Source organism: Scleropages formosus, chromosome 9 (assembly GCF_900964775.1).
Source record: "Scleropages formosus chromosome 9, fSclFor1.1, whole genome shotgun sequence".
Classification (NCBI taxonomy): Eukaryota; Metazoa; Chordata; class Actinopteri; order Osteoglossiformes; family Osteoglossidae; genus Scleropages; species Scleropages formosus.
The window spans coordinates 11,763,360-11,785,634 of NC_041814.1; the positions used below are offsets into that span (position 1 = coordinate 11,763,360).

Below are 22,275 nucleotides of genomic sequence, written 5' to 3' on the forward strand. Positions count from 1 at the left end.
GAGGGCACACATCCAGGATGGGACCAAATCCACAGCTGTATAGCCCAAACTGACCATTTGTTTCATTCACGTTCATCAGAAACTATGGTACAATTCATAACATGTTTATTAAGTTTATTTACTGTAATACTTGTTTTCATGATGTGAGCCTTGAATTTTATATTTAATTTTTTCTTTTTAAGTTTTTCTAAATTGGCTTTGACCTGAGGGGGGTGTGGTGGTGCAGTGGGTTGGACCAGGGCCTGCTCTCTGGTGGGTCTGAGGTTCGAGTCCCACTTGGGGTGCCTTATGACGGACTGATGTCCTGTTCTGGGTGTGTCATCTCCCCCTTCAGCTTTACGCCCTGAGTTGTTGGGTTAGGCTTCGGTTCCCTGTGACCCTGTATGGGACAAGCGGTTCAGAAAGTGTGTGTAGTTGGGTAAGTTTTGCACATTTTATAAAGTTAAGGACATTAACTATGTTAAAACAATTGGCATTTTGTGTTTTACTAACATCTAAGTAGCAAGTTTTTGAAAACAATTGTAAACAAAGTATTGAGGTTAGAACATTGAAATTTAACTTTAATTTAAATGCTGCCAAAGTGTAAATGACCACAGTACAATGCATTTTAATTTTATGTTAAAGGAGAGTTCTGTTAGAACATCTAATTTTAGAACTCATTTATCAAAGGTTTCCAATATTATGTAAATATGTCCATGGCCCATTGTAAGTACCAGTGTAAGTCACCTTGGTGAAAAAGGTGTGTTGGCTGATAATATAACATATAGTCTATTAAAAGTCGCTTTGGAGAAAAGCATCTGCTAAATAAATGAATGAAAATGTAAATGTAAATGTATGTCAAATCTCCACTCCATCCAGCCCTGATTCACCACATCTCCAAGTTTTGAGTTGCCACGGATCCTCGTCCTCAAGTCTCCACATCGGCATGGATCCATAGCACTACAGCTCCACGCTTCTCTGATTTACCACCTTTTTTTTACATCTGTGTTATTAAACTTAACCAGTTGTGACATTGTGTTAAAGTGACTTTGGATTTACAAATAAGAGTTTGGAGTACAACCATTTTAGACCCTAAGAAATTATTTTTGAAATACCCTTTATAATTCCATGTAGTAAAGTACATTTTCACTTATGATACAATATAAAGGCAACAAGACACTGACAAACTGCTGAGTTGCTAAATTGTACAGACAAAAATTTTATGCTCATACTTTGTGCTGCAAACATCCAGTTTCCAAATTTTTGAAGATAGAAACAGTTTCCTGTTTATTCATTTATTTCAGTTTAATTTTCTCCACAGTGTCATTTTCTGAAATTTCTCTGCTAATGAGCAAAAAATGTCCTGCATTTCTAACAAAAGCATGAAGAAATTGAGGGACTGAAGCTGTATCAATAAGATTTAAAGACTGGGATGTAGCATGCAGAGAAATAATAGCATTCCTGTATACTTTTCCTTCTTCTATTAATTTTCTGTTTTGGTAGTTCTCAGTAAAATATAAATCTGATGTCAGCACAAGTTTCTGTCAGGTTATTCTACTTTTTCTACAGTTTCTGGACTAGTAGCCTAATCCTAGTTTTTGGTTTATGCCCTGCATCCTACTTCTGTTAAAGGACTTTAGCACTGAGTAAAGTAACTGGTCCCTGAAAAATTGCTATTATCATTATTTCTATTCATACATGACAGCAACAAACACTATTGCCCTAAATTTATAAATTGTATTTATTTGTCAATTTTAGGATGGATTTAGTGTCCTAAGCACAGGACAATAACTTAAGCAGTGCTGCTGGATGAATTAAAATAGTTCTGATGACAGTTGAATAAAAATCACAGTCAAAGGTGCCAGGTCTAGGTCTTTTCTATGGACATGCAGTCTTCAGTGCACTGTGACTTTCAATAATCTCTTAACAGATACATGACTTATAAATGATGTTGTAATATGAGACTGATGTATGAAATCAAATTTGACATTGTTAACAGGAGATGCAGTCTCTCTGCCTTATTTTGTTAAAACATCCGTTGCTATGGGAGTAATTGCCAAATTACAATGAAAAAATTAACATATCTGTTCCCGTAGCTTACCAGAAAAGACTGACTTTTGGTTAGGGTGATACTGGAATTGATTTTGGCATCAGAAGTTGTGTTTGAGCAGTTCAGTATCCATCCAGTTCAGTCGTATCAGAAGACCTCCATTTGTAAGCAAATGTTCCTAATTTGCCGCTCTGAATAATTCACTGTGTGCTACAGTATATGGTATTATCAATGGTAAAATTATTTTTTTTTCTGAGTTTTAAAGGAGCTCTTTTGTAATACAGCATAATTTTATACAAGCAGAAAAATTCCAAACTCAAGCAAATAACACACTACTGACTTGCATTGCATTATATATATATATATATACGTATATAGGTTTGTCATAGGTATTGTACTTTTGCTTGAATGCTCTTCAGAATTTAAAATTTTTTTACTTCTTAATTTCATGAAATCACCTAATTCTCTACTGGGAAAAAAGACACACAATGCAGTGGAGGTTTTACGCTGTTTTTAACATTGCTCTGTGGAGACTGCTTTTTGTAAGGGTAGGTGAACTTGCTTAAAAGGGTAAAATAAGGCTCAACAGCCGGGTGTGGTTCTAGGCACTAACAGTTTGCACTCTGGACATCATGCACTCTTAGCCCAGAGAGGAAGTGTACTGGCCGAGGGCTCTGTTCTATTGTTTTCACTTTGCAAGGAAACTAGCCCTGCCCTGACTTCCGACCAGCTCACAAATAACAGTGCCCAGAAACAAAACAAAGCAGAGTAGAAGACAACATGAAATTTTTCTCATGGTTATGATGACCCCACTGAAACAAAATGGGTGGAAAAGAAAGATTTGATGTTTTCTGCATAATTTTTTTTTTTAATTTTCTTTGCATTATAGATGTATTGCATTCTCTAGAGCTCCTCTGTCTAATGACTGTGATTTTTTCCTTTCATTAGATGCACTTACAGAGGTGTCGATTAAACAAGTAATGCCATGCATTTATTCATACATGGCGTATGTTAAATGTGCCGGATTTCCAGAATTACATAAACAAGGATGCACAATTTCAATACTCAATACTAAGATTTGCTTCTCAAAACACAAGAAAATTCTCACCGATTAAGAAACAGGTAAAACTCCTAATGTGATCACATTTCAGGCTGTCCTATGACTACCGGTCATGTGCAAGAGAGTACTGTATGGAGAGTAACCCCTGAGCAGCTTGCCTCCTATCCAACCCTCTCAGGCTCTGCTCCCTTATCTTAGTCCAAAGAACCAGACAAGAGAGAGCATGGGATGAAGGTTCTTCCTGCTGTAGCTGAAGAGGGTAGGGAAGTGAAAGACATAGATAGGCAGTGTAGGGCACTGGGGAAGTTACTGCAGTAAACAATAGAAACCGTTATATTTTTTTATGGGGATATTTTTTTCAGCAAGGGGTGTGGTGGTGCAGTAGGTTGGACCAGGTCCTGATTTCCAGTGGGTCTGGGGTTCGAGTCCCGCTTGGGGTGCCTTGCGATGGATTGGTGTCCCGTCCTGGGTGTGTCCCCTCCCCCTCTGGCCTTACGCCCTGTGTTACCGGGTAGGCTCCGTGACCCCGTATGGGACAAGTGGTTCTGAAAATGTGTGTAAGTAAATTGTTTGATAAGCTATACCATCTTTACAGAGTCCCATGGAGCTCATTTTCGTACAAGTACTCAGAAACAAAAAACAACATTCCACTATTATATATTAAAAATGTGTGTTTGATTCAGAAAGAACGCTGTGTTTAACATTTACAGTGTTTTGTACTGTAACTTTACAAATAAGTGAGAAAATATTACTGGCATCTGAAATAACCAGGAAATGGTATGACTGCTGTCCTGTCTTTAGAAAATGAATTATAAGAGTCATAAAAAGAAAAAAGTATGGTTGTATCAAGACAACAGCCATAATCATCACATCAGCCTTGGTTGCAGATTTGAAAAACTTGATCAAGGTTTCAACATCACAGCATCACATCAGTGCATAAAGTGGAAAGAAACAAACTAGGTTTACTTAAAAATCACATCTCTGCACCTATGGCTCTCTTTCTCCTAATGTAATGTACAAATTGTATTTTCCTCTGAGATGTACATCACTTTGGAGAACACACACCATCTGAACCCCTTGTCCCACACAGGGAGCCAAAACCCAACCCAGCAACACAGGGCACAAGGCTGGAGTGGACACACTCAGGACAAGATGCCAGTCTGTCACAAGGCACCCCAAGTGGGACTCAAACCCCCGACCCACGCAAGCGTAGGACAAGGGCCAACCCACTGAGCCACTGCACTACCAGGCCTTTTGCTTTGGCGAACAGTGTCTGCTAATTGAATATATGTAAACTTAAATGTCATACTTTAGCAAGGGTTTCCTCCAGGTGCTCCAGTTTCTTCTCACAGTCCAAATATATGCTGTTCAGGTTCCTCCGTATGGTGTGAGTGACAGAGGGAGTGTATGTGTTCCATTGATGTATGGATGAGTAACCCTGTGTAAGTAGTGTATCTAGCAGTGTAAGTCACCTTGGTGAATAAAGTGTGTGGACTGATAATACTACATAGAGCTCATTGGAAGTCACTGCGGAGAAAAGCGCTTGCTAAATAAAAAAATGTAATGTAATCAGGATTTTGATTTTCAAGTGTGAAACAGTACATCTTATGTAGAAAGAATCATATTTATATTATTTTCATTTTGTACATTTACAAAAACCTGCACTTTAAATTTAATAGCTTCTAAGTTCTGGCATTTCGCTCTTGTACTAGCATTTGCTCTCACACACTAATTGAAGAATTGAGAAAGGCAACTTAGGAAATTTAAACATTTGCTTTCAAACAGAGGTCTTTTGATAGGATTGAAATACGTGCTCTTGAAGAGTCATGTTTATACTGTTTTAATCTTGTAGATTGCAAAAACTGCTTATTAAATGTAATGTCTTCTAAATTACACTTCTATATCCATACTATATTGCCGCAAGAAGTAGAATGGAATTACTGTAATAAAACAATCCTCAGGAGATATCAACTGAGCTGCCCTGACCTTTGTGCTACAAGACTATTTAAAAATGGAACTTGTGTTGCATTGGCAGTTGAAATAACAAGCAAAGCATGTTTTATATTTAAATCATCGCAACTAGCAGTCATGGAAAGCTGACCTTTTAACTCGGCCCCATCATAAAACTACACATTCTTTAAAGTTTTAATGGTGAAAGAAATTTGAATACATATTCATTTTACTGTTCTGCAGCGCAACAGATATTATATATAAGGATTTAATCCCACGATTCAAAAAATTTTTTTCCATGACTGTGTAATTGTTCACTGTCTTTAGACAACTGCTCCCATGCTAAATCACTCATAGCTAAATTTAATTGGCATTGTTGTAAGGGCTTTAAATCATTCAAAAAGTATGCCACAGAGTTTCCTCAGAATATCAATAAATAAGTCATCTTGCAGTCATTGTTTTGATTGCATTGATTTCTTTGGTGTATTACTACATTAATTGACCATATTAACTACATTACATTTTTTTCACTTAATCCTTCATTTGTTCATTTGTTTGTTTGTTCATTCACCCAATCATTCATTCATTGATTATCTGTAGGTCCTTGCCTGAATTGGTCCAGAGACTGTCATGGAGGCACAGGGTGTGAGGTAATACATAATTTTTTAATCTAAAATTATGCTTGATTTTGTTAAATGTATAGTTGATTTATCATTTAAGAATTGCAGATCTTATTACTTTTTGCTTATTTGCTTACAAGAAACACCTAATTATTAGGTAAATAGTTATTACTTTTATTCTTAGTTTCATCACCTCTTTACTAAGATTCACATTATTTCTTCATCATACATTGAGCAGAGCTGACTTCCTCATTATCTGAACTTTTGAAATTTGTTTTTTCCTCTAATCTGTTTTTCCCACTTCAAGATGCATAGAAAATAAGAATATCTCTACATTCTATTCCCTCAGCTACTAAAGCATATACCCAGATAACACCGGCAAATGAACGAAATTAACATATCCTTTTGCTAAACATGAATCTTAATTCATGAGCATAAATTCATAGCATTCTTCCATTAGTATTCTGCAAATGGAACATTTTTCACAAACAAATTTGAGCTCCATTAATTGCACTGACAAAACAGATATCTAATTCTTATTGAGAGAAAACCTATTTTTATTATTTGTGTTTTATTAACCTTCACTCACACAGAATGGTCACATAGTACAATTCAATTTATTTTTAATAGAATTTAACTTAAATTTACACTTGTTACAAACATTGTTTGGTTTCATGTATTACCAAGATAAACCTTTCCAAATTCCTGAAAAGGTACTTTTGTGTTTTAACAGATCTGTCTGAACATTCGCATTTCTCAGTTCTCCTTATCTTCACCATTGCATTCTTGGCATGAGGAGGGCTTTGTTATGTCCAGATACATCCAGGATAATTTTCCACAGAAAGAATAGGTCAATTTCCCTGTAAATGGTGTAGAATTAGCACCTTAAATTAAATTGTTTGTGTTCTTTTGGAGCTTATATTCAAATACAAGCTTTGTTTAGGACTAGAGAACAAAAAAAAAAAAAGAAATTTACAAAATATGACTGTTTAACTAGTTTTTAATCTAATGCTGGGCTAGGAAAATATGAATCTGGTAAGAATTATGCAATGATATTTGTAACATTGAATCCGAATGTTCTGCATCACTTTGCATACATTTATACATGCACACATACGTACATACTGCATGTTTGATGGAAGACTGAAAGCAATGGGACATGGCCTTTTATCTACATACAAACCCATGGAACTGTATTTATTTAATCTATATTTATCATTCTGAATTTACATAATTTAAATAAAACCAGGGACAGGAGGAGATTACTCAATAAATGGTTAAACAACTTATGTAAATTGACTTCTCAGTGCATATTTCAAATTTTCTCAGTTATGTCACTCTTTCACTATTTTTGTATTTTGTTTTTGTAAACATTCAGAAGATTATGGCACTATGCAGGACATTTCGTGTTTGCCACTAAATATACTGACTGTTCAGATTTCCCACTGAGAAAACGTACATATTTCAAAGTCCATGAAATTTATCTAGTCCTCATTTAAGCAAGGCTGTAGACAATAATTTTATGATGCTGGAGTCGCTTACTGAATAGTGTTTGTGGAAAAAGATTAAAGAGCAGCACAGGAAGGGCTAGGTTAGAGGAAACAGGAAAACTGATGCAAGGAAATGGTCAACGTCACCAGAACGAAAGGTTCAGTTAAAAGTGATCCTCTTCTCGCGCAAGTATGGAGTGTTTACTGAAGTCCCCAATGAAACTTGTACTTTTAGTGGGTGAGTAAAACTTTAGTAAAATTTATTATGTACTAGCGAAATATTTTCATTACCTACACACTGATACAATACACTTCATTACGTCTGTAAAATTTATGTGCACAGCCAGCACTAAAGAGCAACGGCAAGTTATTACAGACTTGTTTTTACCAATTCAATTTAAGCAAAATCCTAAAAATTTTATTTTGTTGATGTGTAATATACAGAGAGATATATTTATATTTTATGAATAGATACATATTTTTTTACCTGAGACATTTTAATTCTTCTTTTTTCTTTTACTTTTCCAGCATGGCTTTCTATTCTGCTGGGCCCTGGAAAGTTTTCTGAAGTTTGCAAAAAATGTCATAAGGATGCAAAGTGTGAAAATAAAAACGGCTCAGAAAAGTGCCTCTGCAATCTTGGATATACTGGTGATGGGATAAAGTTCTGTGCAGGTAAAATTATTTTATATTTTGGATAATGGATTTTAGATGTAGTAACTACCTGTAATGGAATCATTCAAGTTGTTTGAGATCAGTTTTATTGCATTTCAAGACACTCAATTTGTGTGTGTGTGTGTGTGTGTTTGAAGTATCTTTTTTCGTAAGTTTGTAATTACAGTAGTTATATTACAAATTCATCTAAAGACAAAACTCAGAAGTTTCTGCAAGACTGTCTTTGTACTACAAACTTTAATTTTTTGTCAGTTGTGTATTTCTATGTTTGACCATTTATACTTAAGTTAAAGGGAAATAACAGTATGGACTGTTGACCTAAAACATTATGCAACAAAATTTTAAGTACTTCCTTTATGTATTTCTTTATTTATTCATTTATTCATTTGCTGTGTTACGGAGTTACGATTCAGTTCCATTTGGTGAACTTACATGTATTGATTTTCTACTGAACTTTTATTTCAAGAGGAATTGTTTATCATTTTAGAAAGGAGTTCACTGGGGAATTGCATTTTAAGGCTATGATCTATCCCACACCAAAGTTTCCTGATTTTTCTTACTGACTGCTAAGAACTGAGCATAGTGAAATTATTTCAAAGGCAGAATTCAACAGAAGTCCAAGTCTTCAATGGCACTCTGTTGTGTTTGTGTGTTCATGCGTATACTATATGTATGCATTGAATGTGTGAATGAGCACCATTTTCTTCTGGCAATGGAGTGATATTTTTTGAGAAAAGCAAGGACAGTAAACACTGAAAAGGATATTTTGAGGATGACCCTACATTAAAAAAAAGTTTATTATAATTAGATGTCTGTATAAAATGCATTGCTATCAGCTTTTATGTCAACAGTTTTGTCCCAACAAAGTGTCTATTAAACTGGGAAAGTGAGAAAAGGGGATTATATACAAGTTTTTTAAATGTCCACAACACTTCATATGTGCCATTAGATATACAAACAGTTTACATCTACACAGCACTCCCCACACTTACATTAATTTATTTAGCAGACACTTTTCTCCAAAGCAACTTCTGATGAACTCTGTGTAGTGTTACCAGCCCACACATTATTCATCAGGATACCTTACACTGCTAGATACACTACTTGCAATGGGTCACTCATCCATACATCAGTGGAACACACGCTCTCAGACTGTGGGAGGAAACCAGAGCACCCAGAGGAAACCCACACAGACATGGGGAGAACATGCAAACTGGGACAAGTGGTTTCAGACAATGTGTGTGTGTGCACAATTCAGGGTGAATACCTTGCTCAAGGGTACTACAGCCAGAGGTGGAATTTGGACCTGTGGGTCCAAAGGCAGCAGCCCTGACCACTATGCTACCAGCTGCCCCTAGCCATCCTTTATTATCTTTCGAAAGACTGAACCATTTAAACAAAAAAGGGATATCAATAATGCAGATGTGAACCAGGTAAAACACTGACCTTACAAAAGGTTGGTGCATGAATATCATTTTCATCCTCTTGTTAACATTCACCATTTTTATAAAATATTATGAGTAATCAAAACCAATTCATTACACACTTCCCCGGCAATGAGTTATTCCATTTACATAGAACTGAGCATGTGCTACCCTACAAGAGGCTATAGTTAAGGTTTCTTAAAACCAGTTTTTTTTTTTTTTTTTTTTTTCTTTTGGCAAAGCTTGAAAGCAAACAAGGCTGACTGGTATTTAACGCACGAGTAAATACACACATCACACATTACAAACATGAAATAAGACACACATAGGAGGAGTTCAGTGTTTGCATGCATTGAGCATTTCGTGTTTGACATGAAAATGCAGCCAGCTCACTGTGTTCAACTATTAAGTTAGCTTAACTGTGTGGAATGAATGAGAGATTTTCTAGGTCACACATACCTGAAGCAGACCTGCTCTGTCACAGGACCATTAGTCAAAAAGAAAAGCTGCTAGTTCTTTGAGAGATGAAGGAGGTGAAAGCTCCAAAACTTCCCATAAAAGCTCAGTGTTTAGATCTGATGAATAGGGAGACCATGGAAGGCATTGAACTTGTTTAGCAGTGTATACGGGGCATTACCATCCAGGAATATGATAACATCATGAGGGAATTGTGCTTGCCCCATCATGAGCACGTGGTCCTGTAAAATGGCCTAATGTTCCTTGGCCATCATGTGATCATGCAGGGCAATCATTGGACGTAATGACTCAAGTAAGATGGCTGTGCGTAGCGTTACAGATTCTCCCCTATGTTCAAAACAGTTGGCAGCAGATGTTGTGGGTTGAACACATCCTTTTGCTTTCTCCAAACATTAACCAGAGAGGATGTAGGAAATAGGGTTGAAAGATGACTCATCAGATCATATGACCTTTACCATTTGTCAGGTGTCCTCGGATTATGCACGTTTGCATGTTAACTTAGGATACGAATGGTTTCTGAATGACCAACCAACTGAAGATTGTAGCTTGTGAAGCTCACAATGTACTTTTGTTGAGACCGGGACATAGTGGCGCTGATTCAGTTCTGTGGTCATTTTTGAGACTGTCCTTGCATCCTCTATGCCTATCACACAATGCTACTGGGACAGGCTTCAGGCTGTTGTGCCCCAGGCTTGGGATAAGTGGTTATGTGGAGTGAGTAGAGTGAGTGAGTGATAATATATTGTTTTTATTTCTTTGCTTTAAAGCTGTAACCCATATATCTTCCTTTTTTCTTGTGAAGTGTTTTGCAACTCTACTTTAAAATGTACAATAGAAATAGAATTACTATTTTTATTACATTAACACAGCATAACAGTTGTCCTAATGTAATAAACACTGTACTCAACATTTGTAACTCCCCTAGGCAACATAGAGCAATTCACCTGAAACACGTGCCTTTTGGGGGGCAACCAGTGCATCCAATAGAAACTGACCCAAATACAGACAGAACGTGAAAATTTCACACATTTTGAGATGTACATTTTGCACGTCTGAACACAGCCCTGAAGCTATAAGACACCACCTTGTCAGCCACTCATTAAGCACTGATTTGTAACAGGAACCAGGCAGCATAGTGGGCAGAGTTATTGCCTTGTCCTAGGATAGTCCCTGGTTCTAACCTCTGCTCCTTCTCTGTTACCCTTGAAGAAAGCATGTATGCTTCATTAATAATACCATGCTTTGTGAATGAGAAAAATCACTGTAAGTCATTGCTTGTATAACATTGCAAGTCACCCTGGACAAAGGCATCATTCTTTACAGCATATTGAATTAGGCTACCTTTTTTTCTTCAGAAAAAAATTTTGCAATTAAGTTCTGTGGAAGACGAACATATCCAAAAAGAACACATTCCTGCTTTGGAGTAATTTTTATGTGATAAGTGCTTAGATGTCTCTGACCTTACAGACGTATGTACACTGGGTTTTAATTTCCAAGTAAATGTTTTTTATTGATCCTATCATATATTTTTCTGGTGAGGGGTGCGGTGGCACAGCAGGTTTGGCTGGGTCCTGGTCTCTAGTTGGTCTGGGGTTTGAGTCCTGCTTGGGGTGTCCCATCCTGGGTGTGTCCCCTCCCCCTCCAGCCTTACACACTGTGTTACCGGGTTAGGCTCTGGTTCGCCACGACCCCGCTTGGCACAAGCAGCTTCAGTGTGTATGTGTGTGTGTGTGTGTGTGAGAGAGTGTGAGATATATTTCTCTTCAAAGTGGTCCCGCTCAAGAATATGAATCACAGGTCTTACTGTTTTTTACTTCAATGGGCCATGTGTTCTATTTCTTTTTTGATGATGTTATAGAGTGTCCATTCCTGTCTCACCATTGCACCATAAAAAATATTTGTGTTTCTTTTCAAAATTATTTAATGGCATGCTAACAAAATAAAAAGTAGGAGGAATTCAAAATGCGTAAAACCTCTTAAATTAAATGGAAGCTCAGTCTCCTTTACAATGCATTTGAAACTTATCAGGACTGTGTTATTATGTATACTATGTAGTAACATTTTCTTGTGATCTATTCCAAAATGTTCCCTCTTTTTTTTTTTTTTTTGTATGGTGTAGTTAGAAAGCAGTCAGTGTTTGCACAGCGACAAAGGTTACAGGTGTGGAATATTTTAGACATACTTCCTGAGAACAGTGTCATATCCCACTTGTGGAAGCTAAGGATATCCCCTTCAAGACAGAGTTTTCCCCTTGGTATAATGAGGAGAAAGAACAGGACAGCCATTATTATTTTTAAATATTAATTATTTTTTCTATAAACAAAACGGGCTTGATGGCTTTGTACTCGTAACAGTACTAAACTATTCACGAGACATCACTTTTAAACATTTTTTTTTTTTTTTATCAGACCAATTCTATGCCTTCATCTAGTAAGCTTAAAGGCTTTTTTATTAAATGTAAATGGCAGTGAACTCCATGAAAATAGTAAGTATTAGATGCAGTTCCTTCCTGAATACCTGAGCGATGGGTGTACTGTTAAAAAAATGTTCATAAAACTTAAACATGAAATATGATATGTATTAGTGTACAAACACATATGTATATATTGTATGTATTGTATATCTATTTTAATTGTAGCATTAATGTGAGAAGATTATTATTGTATGCAAGAAAGAGAAACAAAACCTTCTGCGTGGAGAATCACAATTGTTCTACTCCTTTTTCCCCTTTCCACAGATGATGACGAGTGTCAAAATGTCACAGACATATGTGGCAAAAATGCCAACTGCACCAACACTCTGGGAAGTTACTTCTGTACATGTAACCCTGGCTTTAAATCTACAGGGCTCAGCTCATTTCAGACAAATGACGGGACACTTTGTGAAGGTAACTCCTTTAATATAATTGTTTCCCATTCAGTAATATTTTTAGGGATATTTTAAGGAATCTTAACATGAGTTATATGGGTTTATTATAATTATTTCAAGTGTGTTTCATCTTCATAACAGCTTACAGTTGAAAATAGGTAATGCAGAGAATGCATTGTCATTTACTCTAACTGGATGTTACTGGCCCATGTGAAATTATAGATATTGATGAATGTAAGAATGAGAAAGTCTGTGGTCCATTCTCCCACTGCCACAATACAAATGGATCCTATTACTGCTCTTGTCAACGGGGTTATGATCCAGTTTCAGAAACTAAACCCAAGGATGGCAGGTTTTGTATAGGTGAGCACATTATTTTTATGCACAAAAAGTGTTATTAAAATACAGAGTTTTTAAAGATTTGGCACTATAAACCATAACATTTATATTGGATTTTTTTTCAAGAATGTAATCTTATATTTCTGAATTTTAAAGCACTGCTCCATTGTTTTCATTAAAAGCCAGAAGATATAAATGTGAAAGTCATCTACGTTACCTCCAGTTAAATTCTAAATGTACTGTTGACATTGTGAATGTCAGTGATATTTATGATATTTAACCATTTGAATGAACTATTAAATTCCTTTTTTTAACAGAGAGTCCAAAGAAAAACTGTCATCTCAATGACACCTGCATCTCAAAGATTGTTAACAAAACAATTGGCAGTGTAAGTAAAGTATTAGAACTTTAGAAAGAAATGTTAGACAGGAATAAATGTCATGAGACATTGGAGCAGACTTCGTTTGACATTTTGGAGCGTAAGAACCGTGTGCTCCTATTAATGACTTTGAGCAAAGTGACCTTCATTAGAAGAATGGCATTTTAAGTATTTTAGTAATCATGCAGACTCATGTAAACTTTTAGTTTCTTTGCCTTTTCAGTTCTTACTTTATTTAAAGTTCTATTTCATGTTTAGATGACCAATATTACAAAACCGCTACCCCTACTGGAGGAGATAAGAAAGCAAACTTCTGGGGAACTATCACCAGTTGATGTAATTTCATATGTGGAGGCCTTATCTCATTCAGTCACATTATTAAATCCTGTGGATGATACCAGCACTAATATGGAGGCTCTGGCCAATGAAACAATAACAGTAAGTTTTTGTTTGTTTCCTTGTTTGTTGAACCGCCATATTATTATTAAAATGCATTATGTTAACATAACCTCGATGTTGTGACAGTAGCACGTTGCCAAATGCATATTTGGCCCAGTAGTCTGTATTACTGTATAATTAAGATTTTATATTTATAAGCTTAATACAAGACATTGTAAATATAAGAGCAGTAGTAATAACTCAGAAATTTATGGATATATTTAATGAGCCTATTCACTTGGTGAAATAGCTTCTATGTCAACTGAAACTGTTATAAACAAAAATTGTAATCTCAGTAGCAAAGCAGCACATAAAAGAATGAGATATGCAAGAAGGAAGTCTGTAGTTGATAGAAAATCTCCTAACTCCAAGTTAGAAAAAGTAAAATACAGTTTATGTATTCATTCCTTGCTTTTGGATTGCTTTTCATACCTGAAGTTCTTTATTTCATTAATTCATTTCCCTATTTTTACATAATTTGTGCAACTTGTTCACCTTTTTCTACTGCTGTACCTGTTTTAATTGCGTATTTACAATGCTGCAGAAGATAGAGTAGTGAGAGACGGCTGACATTGCACATGACTTCTTGGTCTGTTTTTTTAGGAATTTATAAGCACAGTTAACAACCTTGTTGAAAAGGATGAAATGAATGCATGGTATAAAATAAAGACAGAAGACCGGGAAAGGACTATTACTAAACTCTTGCATACTGTGGAAGAAGCAACACTGAGTATTTCTAAGAACTACAAAACATCAACAGAGGTGGAGGTAAACAGAGAACATATAGGTAAGGCATATTTATAATTTCTATCAATAAAAAATTAACACAGAAATTGACACAGAAAAGAGAAGGGCTAGTAAGAAGCAGAGGTGACTTGTTACTTTGAATTTTTAGAATGTTTATTCTAAATTTTCTGTTGACATTATGTACTAAACTGTTTAAGGTCTTCTGCACACTATGAACTTTTCTGCTGCCTTTAACCCTGCATTTCGGGATGATTTTTTTTTTTTTATGGGTCACATCTCAGATAAATTTTTTGAATGGTTATGTGATTCGAGTTCATATTAATTTTGTTACAAAGTGTATTAAATTCAGAGTAGGAATGTACTATATATGGTATAACCATTCTCTTTTTTATTTATAGCTCTTAAACTGTATGCCTTTGATTCCGAACAAACTAAAACGATTAATATTCAAACTACAGTGAAAGAGGATTTTATAAAACTAACTTCTAAAAAAACAAATCTAAAGGGTAAGTTATTTGAATGGTTTAAAGAATGCACTAACATTGCTATTTTGGGTTATAACATAGCGTAATTCATTATAACCTCTGTATTCAATTAATGATATCATTTTATACTACAAGTTTTTATTTAATTAAAAAAGAAATTCTTAAAAAATACACACACACACTTTCTGAACTGCTTGTCCCATACGGGGACGCGGGGAACCGGAGCCTACCCGGTAACACAGGGCATAAGGCCGGAGGGGGAGGGGACACACCCAGGACTGGACGCCAGTCCATCGCAAGGCACCCCAAGCAGGACTTGAACCCCAGACCCACTGAAGAGCAGGACCCAGTCCAACCCACTGCGCCACCGCACCCCCATACTCTTAAAAAATAGATATCACTAATTCATGTAGTATGTAAAGGTAATGTACAGTATAGTTATGTGTCTTCTAAAACAGATCTGGTATGTTCATGCTTCCATGGACCACAACTTAATCAATGTATTGTCCTCTTCAACAGGAAATGTCTCTATTGTCTTTCTGCATTATAATGGCATTAGTAATCTTCTGAAACATAGCAATGACAGACCTGTAATGGACTATGAACAGTTTGCAGAAGATTTTACTGTGGCATCTCAGGTGATAGCAGTGGCATTAAAACCAGCAAACATCTATAAGGTTGAACATATCACATTTTCACTGAAACACTCGCAGGTATGTTCAAATATAAATAAATAAATAAATGAACAAACAAACACATGCTTAATTACTGTGATCAATTGATCAATATTCTCTTTGTTTAATGGCATGTTAAATTTAAATGTATTTTTTGACATAATTTATATTTTAAAGTGTGGTTTTACATGAGATTTTTCTACTGTGTACTATTTATGTAGCCAGTTGACTCTGAAGCTCATGTCACCAAATGTGCTTTCTGGGAGTACTCCCCACCGATTATGAAAGGCCGCTGGGCCACAACAGGTTGTGAACGCTCTCATGCGAACAGATCCCACACGACCTGCAGCTGCAACCACCTGACACACTTTGCCATCCTGATGTCCTCCGGACGTGCAGATGTAAGCATATCCACAAAGTCTCCATTATCTCTTTGTGATCTTTCTACATGTAAGGAATAATTCTACAGAATTTATTCTGCCTTAAATGTAAAAATTAACTAAAAGGTCTCTTGACTATACTGTAATCAGTGTTTTGAAATTCCAAAAAAATCCCAAACTTATTTTAAATATTGTTTTTGCAGCTATCACCACATGTGGATATCCTGACCAGAATCACCCAGCTTGGAATGATCATTTCACTCATTTGCCTTTCCATGTGTATCTTTACTTTCTGGTTCTTTAGTGAGATACAGAGCACAAGGACCACTATTCACAAAAACCTTTGCTGTAGTCTCTTCATGGGTGAATTTATTTTTCTTGTTGGAATTAAAATGAGTGCTCATAAAGTGAGTATTTTTCTTCGGAATGTCTCTCTTTAACATCTGCTGCTTCCTTCAAATTTTGTTGTGAGGATTATTTATTTGCAGATGATATAATCCTCTATAAAACAATAACAGCAGGGATTTCATAAAAATGTTATTTATAATTAGAGGCTATATGCACAATATTTACTACTTATTTACTGCAACACACTTCACAGTGTTTTAAATTGCATTGACCTGCACCTCCATTAGAATTAGATACAACTGAGAGAACAAATGCCAATTTCTTGCAGAAAGTAGTTATAGACTCATGTCTTTTAATCCATCGTAGCAAATTGCAAACTGTTACATATTAAAATTTTTGTATTTGCAAAATATGGCCATTGGAAACTTAAATACTGGATAGATCATTTACACAAGAAAATAATCTGTTTACTTCTAAATGTAATTAATTTGTTGCAAGATTAGGTAAGAATGACAACATGTTTGCTCAAATGGAAGGTTACTTTGAACTTTTTTGTTTGAAAGAACATGTTTTTGTCTCTTTTCAGCTGTTCTGCTCCATAGTTGCTATGCTGCTGCATTATTTCTTTTTAGCTGCTTTTGCTTGGATGTGTATCGAGGGGATACACCTTTACCTGATAGTGGCTGGTGTGATCTACAATAAAGGTTTCCTGCACCGAAATTTTTACATTTTTGGCTATGGAAGTCCTGCAGTAGTGGTGATAATTTCTGCCACACTAGGTTACAAATATTATGGCACCAATAAAGCGTGAGTGCATACACAACTATTTTATAATACAGTATTTTCTGAAAGAAAATGGCATAGTATTGAATTTTGTAATACTTTCTTGAATTTTACAGGTGCTGGTTAAGTACAGAAAACAATTTTATCTGGAGTTTCATTGGACCTGCTTGTTTGATTATTCTGGTAAGATTTAAGATAATTATCTATTTTTGCCTTAGCTAAAGTTGTGATTCATTTGTAAAATAAAATTTATTAATGTATCCACTGTTGACTGCATTTTAAAATGGTCACTTTCTCATGATAGAATATATATTTGTTAAAAGTTTTACATGTCCTTGTATGCAGAAATCCATGAAAACTACTCAAATGCCTTATAAAATTCAAATTCTTCTTTGTTCTGATAAAGGCATTGAAACCAGTTAATCCTTTCAACAATTATGTATGAAAGAAAGATTGATCTTTTGTCATAAACAATTTTCAGTATGAAAGAGTAATAATTTTCCCATTAAAAGCATCATAATAAATGAGTTCTCATTACAGACAACACTCAAAAACAATGACGTTATTGTAAAAGTATCCCACCCCTAGCTGTAGTACCTCTGAGCAAGGTACTAACCCTAAAATTGCTCCAGTAAAATTACCCAACTGTACAAACAGGTAAATGATTGTGAGTACTTAACATTCTAAGTTTCTTTGGAGAAAAGTGTCAGCTAAATATGTTCTCCACATCCTCTTTTTGTTCTGAATAGTAAATTTTAAATGTATCTCATCTAAGGTAAATCTCTTGGCTTTTGGAGTCATCATTTATAAAGTGTATCGCCATACCGCTATAAAGAAGCCTGAAATCAGCCACTATGAAAATATAAGGTAAGGTGACAGTCAGAGAGACACTACTGTTCATGCCTTCATTTGTTCTAATGTATGCACAGTAAAAGTGTAACTGCTAAAGGAACTCACAGATAGTTGAAGCAACTCTGGGGGAACTAAATAAACTCTAAAGGAATGTAGTATGTGCATCCATACTGTTCTGTAGGATCATGAGACGTACTGTGTCTTTTTTAATGGTCAGACTACTGTCATCTAAAGGAGTGTCATTCCTTTCAGGTCTTGTGCTCGCGGTGCCCTCGCACTTCTGTTTGTCCTTGGTGCAACCTGGACTTTTGGTATCCTTCACATCCTTCATGAGACTACTGCTACAGCGTATCTCTTCACCATCTTCAATGTTTTCCAGGGAATGTTCATTTTCATCTTCCTGTGTGTCCTGTCCAGAAAGGTAACAAGCCCATAAGATTCTGAAATGCCATACAAGTCTAACGGCAGTAGGTAAAGAAAATCAGAATAACTAACTTTCCAATGATACAGAATACATTAAGTACTTACACTTATTAAGCCCTTGGATCTTATGTAAAATATGAAACTCTGTGACTTTAAAGAACAAACATTAATTAAACATTTATAAATCAGTCTGTTTTGAGTTTTCCACATTACCTACATTACCTTGCAGGTAAGGTATGAATAATGTATGAATGCACACAAGAGCACTAGGTTGTACGTTCAGACTGTAAGTAAGAGTGTTTGCATGTTACAGACCTTTGTGGGTACATTCTTGCTTTGACGTTTTCGGGCATTATTCAGCGTACTTAAGAAAGTGGTGAAGAAACCTGATCCCAATAAATGAGAAACCGCTATTTTAAAATCAAAATATTAAATATGAGAGGAAAAGTTTGTTTTGACATGTATTTTTAGATTTCAGATATATTAGAGGTTACATTATTTAAAAATATATCCAAATGTTATTTTCCAAAAACCTATTTTGTATGCAAATTCAAGCATAGTTGTATTTCTGGATGTAATAATATATGCAGAAATGCTTTTATCTAAATTATTTAAATTCTCTTTATATCCTAAGTTTTCCTATGACTATGCTGCTTGTCTCCTAGCCTTGGGGCCTGGAGAGAGATATTGATGACTTAAAATCGATTAGTCAAATTTATATTTCTGCTAAAAGTAGCTAAAAGCTTTGTTAAATTTACAGCAGTGTCCATTGTGTTCTCTCTTTTTGGTTTTTCCTTCTCCAAATTATTCTTGGAGTTATATCTATCCATCAGCATCAGTCCAGGAATGATGGACATTATTTGCTGAATTGGAAAGGCAGGACTTCCCACAAGCCCAAAATGGACACCCCTGTGGCAGTAACCGCTTTGAAAAAGTAGTTCCCTTTACCCTCATAAATCCCCTTTTGTTGTCTGGGACAACCTGGGCTCACTGTTGTGTTCTGACTAAAGTTTCATAAAATTTGAGGAAGGTGTATGATTGTAAAAGTTTTCTATCAATGAAACCTTTGCGGATGACAAAAATTTTCCCCAGGACTTTTCACAGTGTCTTAACCTTCCGACCAAGTATGTATTCTTTAAAGGTATGTTATTGTTTGTATTATTTCTGAGTAAGATATATGAAACACGAACAATGCAGCTGAGTCCAAGAAACCTCTCAAAGGCATAGAACAGATGTCACCTAATTTTCAAAAATTGGCCAATGTTCTTTTTTTTGGAGGGAAGGTTATTACATTAGGAGGCTGTAAGGATGCTGGAGTCACCATTTTCCTAATTCTACAGTAGCATTTTTTTTTTTTTTAATTTTCCGCCTATAAGCAGAAACATCTTTCTGAATCGCTGTGTAAGGGTTTTCACAAGTTAAAAACAAGAGGAGTGGTTTTGGTACTTGAGTGTTTCATCTGGAAAAGAATAATGATTCTTTTTCACATGCTATGAATACTTCAATTCTCCAAAAAGGTTATGCAAAAATCATTTCCGTCTTGAAGGAGAATGTATCGGTCTGATTTGAAAGGAAGAAAGGAAAAAAGAAACAAAAAGTACTGAATTGTCTTCAGCCTGTAGCTCTAAGCTCGCTACTGGAGGAGTTTTGCATGTCACGTAAACAGTACAACTGTGGAGCTCAAATGGGACCTGCTGCAGCCTAGTTGGAAAATAGAGGGGTAGGACATAGGACATCAGACTGCGAGACCAATAAAAAGTTTCATGCCTGCAGAAGGGCCTGCCGAAGCCTATGTGAATTTGGAGTTTTGTAGTTTTGGAGTTTTGAAGCTTTAACGTCACAAATTACAAGCCCTCCACTCTGTAAAAATATCCCAGTCCCACAAAAAGCAGTACACTGCATATCTTCTGCTGGAGTAGGATAATAGTAGTATAATGGTTAGCACTACCACCTTGCACTGGGAAGACCCAACTCTGAACTCCATCTCCTGCTGTAGTACCCTTCAGCAGTATACTTATCCTTTGTCATTCCAGTAAGAATGACCCAGTTATAAAAATTTCTAGGGGGTGCAGTGGCTTTGCCCTATGCCTGCTCTCTGGTGGGTCTGGGGTTCGAGTCCCTCTTGAGGTGCCTTATGATGGACTGGCATCCCGTCCTGGGTGTGTCCCCTCCCCCTCCAGCCTTGCGCCCTCTGTTGCTGGGTTAGGCTCTGGTTCGCAGCGACCCTGCTTGGGACAAGTAGTTTCAGACTGTGTGTGTAAATTTCTAAATCATTGTAAGAAGTGTAATGTTTTAAGCCACATTGGAAAGAAAGGTCAGCCAAATGAGTAAGTGAAATAATGTATAAATAGTTAAATCATGTTGCATAGCACAAATTGTAGATATAATCATGAAAATATAATCTATATTTTCACCTTTTAATGCTAAGCCTTACTTATCATCCCTGCTGGACCGAGTCGATTTTTTCCTGTTTTCTTGTTTTCTTATGAGTAAGAAGTCATCTCCTTTACCTCAAGTAAGCAGGCATTTACCAATCAGTAAAGAAAGAAGGTGTCACACATTCATACATTCATGTTGACTATAGTTCACATTTTTTTAATGAAATGCATACTTTTAAAATCCTACAGATTTCTGTTACATGTATTTGTCTTTTTTTTTCACTTGTTTTATCTCTAATGAAAGCACTCTAAGGATACAATGTGATACCGTAGTCTTACAGTAAGAACAAATTATATTGTGCTCTCATGCTGTCATCTTAAATCTTCCAATACTCAACAAATTTTCTTAAACAAGGATATTGGGCGTATGCAAAAAAAAAAAAAAAACGTTACCAAGTTGATTTAATTTATATTTGATAGAAAAATTCTTAAATCATTCTAATAAACTGTAATTATGTAATTCAGGAAGTTATGTATTTACATGTGAAACAGGTAACAATCATATGCGTTAATTATACACATAAATATTTCCCAGAAAACAAAATATTCCCAGCAGAAAAACAAAACAACTGATGCAACTGTTTTTCCTGCCATCTCTCTAACACCTTCCTTTTTTTCTTTACCAGATTCAAGAGGAGTACTACAGATTGTTCAAAAATGTACCATGTTGCTTCGAGTGCCTTAGATAAACATTACAGTATGCCCATGGAGGAGAAATGCAATACTTGTGTACACCAACATGTATCTTTAAAGAAAAACTATTAAAATAAAGTGTCCACTGCTAATTCCATAAAAAGTTTAAAAACCCTTTCACAGGCTGTTGGAACTGACACCTTCGTTCAGTGATGCATGAACGTCTATGTTTAATTTACATTATGTATAATTTACGTCACGTTTTCTATAATTTAATGTAAATTTGACTGCAAAAAACAAATGTGTTTTAATGTACAACATACATCAAAAACTTGTGTAACCGATTTGCTCACTAACATTTGGGCAACACCAACAATGTCAGCTAAATTAAGTGGATATCTTTCATCATTGTTTTTTGTTATTTCAATGTTTATGTCGATGTCAATGCTATTTTTTACTGCCAAAAGTGATAAATACCACAAGAAACACTCAGTATTACTGTGTGAAAATACATAATATTAATCTGATATTGATATGGTGATTTTAGAAAAATGCTATGACTTTGATAAACACCATATGATTCAGTTAGATATGATCTTGCTTCTTACAGCTGCAATTTTACAGTTTCTACAAGCATTGTTTATTTATGTGACTTTATACTTTCTGAATAGTTTCTGTAGTATTACTGTTTGGCCATTTTAATACAGCTTTTATAAATTATGTTTTTTTTTTTAAATAACATTTCTGCTATATTAAAATTAAA

The 22,275-nt window shown here is 35.5% G+C and overlaps 1 protein-coding gene across 2 annotated transcripts; it reads left to right on the forward strand.

Annotated features, from left to right (window-relative positions):
• Positions 1 to 7,296: 7,296 nt before the first annotated feature.
• Positions 7,297 to 22,079, forward strand: adgrl4 (adhesion G protein-coupled receptor L4). 2 transcript variants are annotated; one of them, XM_018734217.2, is made up of 16 exons: positions 7,297 to 7,387; positions 7,678 to 7,824; positions 12,463 to 12,612; positions 12,816 to 12,956; positions 13,250 to 13,320; positions 13,570 to 13,749; positions 14,353 to 14,536; positions 14,895 to 15,002; positions 15,501 to 15,694; positions 15,877 to 16,056; positions 16,239 to 16,442; positions 16,970 to 17,190; positions 17,283 to 17,349; positions 17,942 to 18,033; positions 18,271 to 18,439; positions 21,506 to 22,079. In XM_018734217.2, exons 1-16 carry the CDS (start codon positions 7,342 to 7,344, stop codon positions 21,566 to 21,568), a joined length of 2,217 nt encoding a protein of 738 aa, XP_018589733.1. In that variant the 5' UTR covers positions 7,297 to 7,341; the 3' UTR covers positions 21,569 to 22,079. The 2 variants fall into 2 exon arrangements, with proteins under 2 accessions (XP_018589733.1, XP_018589735.1); XM_018734219.2 differs by lacking the exon at positions 12,816 to 12,956.
• The last annotated feature ends 196 nt before the right edge of the window (positions 22,080 to 22,275 follow it).